At 57.0% G+C, this 6,198-nt stretch overlaps 1 protein-coding gene across 4 annotated transcripts in view; it reads right to left on the bottom strand.

Moving 5' to 3' along the window:
- Positions 1-1,245: 1,245 nt before the first annotated feature.
- The window catches only part of LOC105543238 (glycodelin-like), a 7,184-nt gene continuing 2,231 nt past the window's right edge, over positions 1,246-6,198 (bottom strand). For 2 of the 4 annotated variants that reach the window (XM_011985055.1, XM_011985059.1), the window contains exons 4-7: positions 3,644-3,754; positions 2,477-2,581; positions 2,191-2,207; positions 1,246-1,467 (exon numbers count right to left, since the gene is read on the bottom strand). In XM_011985055.1, coding sequence (XP_011840445.1) covers positions 2,191-2,207; positions 2,477-2,581; positions 3,644-3,754 — 233 coding nt within the window. In that variant the 3' untranslated portion in view covers positions 1,246-1,467. Of the gene's footprint in view, positions 1,479-2,154; positions 2,208-2,476; positions 2,582-3,643; positions 3,755-6,198 lie in introns of all 4 variants that reach the window. The other 2 variants (XM_011985058.1, XM_011985057.1) reach the window with 2 other exon arrangements.

Raw genomic sequence — 6,198 nt, 5'->3', positions numbered from 1 at the left:
TTTTTGTGACGGAGTCTCGCTCTGTCACCCAGGCTGGAGTGCAATGGCACGATCTCAGCTCATTGCAACCTCTGCTTCCTAGGCTCAAGTAATTCTCCTGCCTCAGCCTCCAGAGTAGCTGGGATTACATACGGGTCATCCGCCACCACGCTCAGCTATTTTTATTTTCAGTACAGACAGCATTTCACTATGTTGGCCAGCCTGGTCCCGAACCCTTGACCTCAGGTGATCTGCCTGCCTCGGCCTCCCAAAGGGCTGGGATTACAGGTGTGAGCCCCCGTGCCTGGGTTAAAACGGCCTGTTTGTTACACAGACAGTGCAGAAGTTCCTTAACTGCCACACAAGCACTAGTTACTCCTGGCAGGGCCTGGTTTTGTGGAGTTTTGATGAAGATATTTTCCTAGCATTAGAAACAAGTGCGGAAGATTTGCACCCTCCTCATGCCTGGGACTGTTCACGTTGCCTGGTTTCATCTGTTCCCAAAAGGAGCAGGAGATCTCCGGCCCTTGCCTGGCTGCTGTCAATGCCGGGGGCCGGGCTGGGACACAGACCCTTGACCGCGTATGTCTGTCTGCCTTGAGAAGGGTCCTTACCTACTCTGTCTCTAGTTTTCTCTGATCTGTTTTGGATGCTTATATTTGCCTGAAAGCATCTCTTTTGCATTGTAAAAAATAAATTCTAGAGTCAAATAGCATAATCCCTTATGATTCTCGTAATCAATTTTCTCTTAATCTGTGGTCATTGATAGTTGCTAGAATTTTTTTTCCCAGGTGTTTCTGACAGGTGAGCTAAATCCCACCAAGCCCACCCCTTCCCTACTTTGGGGCACAGGTGCATGAATTTGACAAGTTTCTCTGATTTTGTCATTTTTGCTTGTATCTTCCTTAATTCTATTTTCTTACTTTCCTGATTCTAACGCTTTTTTTTTTTTTTCTAACAAGAGCTCATTACAGATTCATTGATTTTAATTTTGTCTTGCTAACCCATTTCACTATTAAAGACTATGAGTTTTCCTCTGGGCTCATCGATTCTGATGGAAGTTGTATTTTTCTAGACATTTCATAAATTTTGTGAAAGTGGACCCTTTTATTTTGTAGATAAGAAAGTTGAGGTCTTTCTCCATCAGAAGCTGCCCCCGGGTTTGTAGTAGCTCTGGCTCTGCCAGGCGGTGGCCTGGGCCCGTCCCCACCCCGGACCCTCATCCCTGAATCCCACACCCAGCGGTGACTGTGCGTCCAGACAGAACATGCTGCATGGATTTATTAATAATCTCTGCCAGAGACTGCCCCCAGGGAGCAGCCCCCCGACGCCTGCGGTGCAGGCGTGCAGCAGGAAGGGGATGGGGACACGGATGACCACGCCATTGTCTTCTGAGGTGTGGACATTCTTTGAAAGGGCAGGAGGAATTCCCACTGCTCTGGAGGTGTGGAAGCGTGGGGGTCTGGTCTTCCTGGAGGCGGAGGCGAGCTGTTGGGTTACTTAAGTAGAGGGAGGAAGAGCAGGGTGTTGTGGGGGAGCCCTGGAAGGACGTGGGTGGGCTTGAGGACACCCCCTTAAGAATGCTGCACTGAAATCCCAGCACTTTGGGAGGCTGAGGGGGGCGGATCACGAGGTCAAGAGATTGAGACCATCCTGGCCAACATGGTGAAACCTCATCTCTATTAACAATACAAAAATTAGCTGGGCGTGGTGGTACACGCCTGTGGTCCCAGCAACCCGGGGGTTGAGGCAGGAGAATCGCTTGAACCCGGCAGGTGGAGGTTGCAGTGAGCTGAGATTGTGCCACTGCCCTCCAGCCTGGTGACAGAGCGAGACTCCATCTAAAAAAAGAAAGAATGTGGGACTGAGATCTACAGGTCCCCAGCTTCTCATGCCCTTCCACATAACCATCCTCCCTCCTCCTCCTTCAGCTCCCATCGTTTCCAACCAACCCCAAAAGAAAGCATGAGGTCCAACTGTAGGGCACGAGCCCGTGACTTATACAATGGCTGCAACACACACGTTGGGCTGGTGGACGGGGAAGTCAGCAGCCTGGCTTTCCGGAATCGCAAGACCAGACCAAAGCTCATTCCTTCAAGGTCAGGCCTGAACTGGACACAGTGGGGTCTGTCCCAGGGGCCCAGAGAGGCAGCCGCAGACATGGGCGAGGTTGACACATTACCCAGGAGGCAGGACCAGGCAGGAGCTCACCTAGAAATGGCACGGCTCTGTGGGAGGAGAGCGGAGAGTGGAGGCGTCAGCGAGAGGAGACAGCTGGGGACACAGCAGTCCCAGGGCTAGAGAGGGGAGTGAAAAGATGGTGGGAGGGGGTGGGACCCCACCTCAGCGTGGCTCTGCACCCCAGGAGGCTGGGGGAGAACTAGGGAAGGGCCAACAAGGAGTGACCTGAGTACTACAGAGCCAGCAGGGGGCTCGGGCTGAGAAAGAGGCAGCTTCTCCTCCAGCCGAGGCTGGGCGTGTCCTGGGCGGAGCTCACCTTCCATCTTTCTCAAGTCCAGCAAGTACCACAGACGCTTGTGCAGGGGCCTGAAAGCTCTGATGAATCCCTTCATGATCTCGTTGTCCTCCACCAGGACTCTGGCTGTGGAGGAGGCTGGGTCAGTCCTAGGTCCCTGGGGCTTCCATGAGAGCTGGGGAGCTCCAGGGGCCCTGCCTGAGGAGGGAGGGCAGAGAAGGAGGCCCCAGTGCTCCCAGGTCAGGCAGAGTTTGGTCTGGAGTAGGTCCCTAGGGCGGTCTCCGGGGGTCTGTCCACCTGGCCTCCAGGTTCCCTGTCCCCAGCTCCCACTCCTCAGCCTAGCCCCTTCTGCTCCGCTCTGGGCAGCGCTGGGGCCCGCACAGCTCAGGACGGTGTCTACAGCATCACGGGAGGAGAGCACAGTGCCTGCTTCCCCTAGTGCCCGGCTCTCACCAAGCACGGCTGAGGCCGATCAAGAAGACACCTGTGTGATCTCAGAGGCAACAGTGTGCTGGGAAACACAGGCGAGGGCTGTGCCTATGTGGCTATTTTGGTATTCCTGGCCTTCGTTTGGTCGAGAGCATCATAGGTTTCAGGGTGTTTTGACTGGACGTCCAGTGAGTATTAATCTTTCCACCAAGCCCAGCCCCTTGACTGGCGACTGTCCCACTGGCCCCATATCAGCTCCTTGCTTTGTCAGAGGACTCGATGAAGCACTGGAGAAAAACAGCCTGGCTGGGCCTGGTGGCTCATGCCTGTAATCCAATCCCAGCACTTTCGGAGGCTGAGGCGGGTGGATCACTTGAGGTCAGGAGTTTGAGACCAGCCTGGCCAACGTGGTGAAACCCCGTCTCTACTAAAAATACAAAAATTAGCCAGGTATGGTGGCGGGCGCCTGTGGTCCCAGCTACTCGGGAGGCTGAGGCAGGAGAATCGCTTGAATCTAGGAAGCAAACGTCGCAGTGAGCCAAGATCGCACCACTGCACTCCAGCCTGAGTGACAGAATGCAACCCTGTCTCAAAAAAAACAAAGTGAACAAACAAACAAATAAAAAAAAGAAGAAAGAAAAAATCAGCCCACAGGCACCGAGGTGGACAGGAAGCCAGTTGTCAGCTCCCCAGGGTTCCCAGACATGGACGTAGCTGCTACCTCTCACCCACACTGAGCTCCCACGCTGTGAGACCCACCCAGGTACTGGCACATCAAGCTCTGGATGCGGGTGGTGGTATCCGTTAGGCAGAGAAACAGGAAATTGTCGTAGTCAGTATCAAGCAGCATAGCCTCGTTCGCCCCCATATCTGGGGAAAGAAGAGAAGAACCAAAAGGAAGATGAAGCCTCCATCTCAGCCGAGTCTTGGGCAGATGTGTGGACGTCCCACCACACTAAGTGGCTTCCTCGTCCACTGACACCATGGCATGTGGCTCTTGGGGTGGGCCATGGCCAGGGAATCCAGGGAGAAAAGGAGAGAAGAGGCAACATGGAGGACCATGGAACCCTGGCTGAAGGGGAGAGGCAGACACCGGAGGCAGGCAGGCTCTGACCTGGAGAGATTCCAGCTGAGAAGTCACGTACGGGTGAGGACAGCGGGAGGCGGCACGGGAACAGGGCAGAGGGGTGGGAAGAGGGAGAAGAAATGGACCTTGGAGAGTGGCTCGATTCTGGGGAGGGCAAGCAGGGTCAGAAGGGCCTGAGGCAAGTCCCAAGCATAAGAAGCAAACTGTATTTGCTGGGAAAATGTGCCCACGAGGGGATAAGAGAGCCCAGACCCTGACCACTTCTGTATTTTTAAAAAAATAATAATTAACAAAATAGAAGAAAATGTCGCAAATGGTTAGGGAGAATTCAGTGGAGCCAGGACGTGCTGTAGCCCCTCTTCCCGCAATGAGGCTGGGAGCACGGCCCAGGCCAGATCTGCAGCCCCACCATCAGCAGAAGGCAGCCAGGCCCATGGGAACAGCAGCCCACCTGGCCACCTGCCCACCTGGCCACCTGCCCACGTGTTCACCTGCCCACCTGCCCACCTGTTCACTTGTTCACCTGTTCACCTGGCCACCTGCCCACCTGGCCACCTGCCCACCTGTTCACCTACCCACCTGCCCACCTGTTCACCTGGCCACCTGTTCACCTACCCACCTGCCCACCTGTACACCTACCCACCTACCCACCTGCCCACCTGCCCACCTGTTCACCTAGCCACCTGCCTACCTGTATACCTACCCACCTACCCACCTGTTCACCTACCCACCTGTCCCACCTGTTCACCTGGCCACCTGTTCACCTACCCACCTGCCCACCTGTACACCTGCTCACCTACCCACCTGCCCACCTGCCCACCTGTTCACCTAGCCACCTGCCTACCTGTATACCTACCCACCTACCCACCTGTTCACCTACTCACCTGTTCACCTACCCACCTGTTCACCTACCCACCTGCCCACCTGTTCACCTAATCACCTGTTCACCTACCCACCTACCCACCTGTTCATCTGGCCACCTGTTTACCTACCCACCTGTTCACCTAACCATCTGCTCACCTACCCACCTACTCACCTACACACCTGCCCACCTGTATGCTTACCCACCTACCCGCCTGCCCACCTACCCACCTACCCACCTGCCCACTACCCACCTGTTCACCTACCCACCTGCCCACCTGCCCACCTACCCACCTGCCCGCCTACCCACCTGTTCACCTACCCACCTGTTCACCTACCCACCTGTCCACCTGCCCACCTGCCTACCTTCCCGCCTACCCACCTGCCCACCTGCCCACCTGCACACCTGCCTGCCTACCCACCTGCCCACCTGCCTACCTGCCCATCTGCCCACCTGCTTACCTGCCCACCTTCTCACCTGCCCGCCTACCCACCTGCCTACCTGCCCACCTTCTCACCTGCCCACCTGCCCACTTGCCTACCTGCCCACCTTCTCACCTGCCCAGCTGCCTACCTGCCCACCTGCCCACCTGCCCACCTTCTCACCTGCCCGCCTACCCACCTGCCCACCTGTCCACCTTCTCACTTGCCCACCTGCTCACCTTCTCACCTGCCCACCTTCTCACCTGCCCACATTCTCACCTGCCCAGCTGCCCACCTGCCCACTTGCCTACCTGCCCACCTTCTCACCTGCCCAGCTGCCTACCTGCCCACCTGCCCACCTTCTCACATGCCAGCCTACCCACCTGCCCACCTTCTCACCTGCCCACCTACCCACCTGCCCGCCTGCCCACCTGTCCACCTTCTCACCTGCCCACCTGCCCACCTTCTCACCTGCCCACCTTCTCACTTGCCTGCCTACCCACCTGCCCACCTGCCTACCTTCTCACCTGCCCACCTACCCACCTGCCTGCCTGCCTACCTGTCCACCTTCTCACCTGCCCACCTTCTCACCTGTCCACCTTCTTACCTGCCCACCTGCCCACCTTCTCACATGCCTGCCTACCCACCTGCCCGCCTGCCCACCTGCCCGCCTACCCACCTGCCCACCTGCCTACCTGCCCACCTTCTCACCTGCCCATCTGCCCACCTTCTCACCTGCCCACCTACCCACCTGCCCACCTGCCCACCTTCTCACCTGCCCAGCTGTCTACCTGCCCACCTTCTCACATGCCTGCCTACCCACCTGCCCGCCTGCCCACCTGCCCGCCTACCCACCTGCCCACCTTCTCACCTGCCCACCTGCCCACCTTCTCACCTGCCCACCTACCCACCTGCCCACCTGCCCACCTTCTCACCTGCCCAC

The sequence above is a fragment of the Mandrillus leucophaeus genome, unplaced genomic scaffold, assembly GCF_000951045.1.
Source record: "Mandrillus leucophaeus isolate KB7577 unplaced genomic scaffold, Mleu.le_1.0 Scaffold28, whole genome shotgun sequence".
Classification (NCBI taxonomy): Eukaryota; Metazoa; Chordata; class Mammalia; order Primates; family Cercopithecidae; genus Mandrillus; species Mandrillus leucophaeus.
This window is presented reverse-complemented; position numbering and strand designations above follow the sequence as displayed.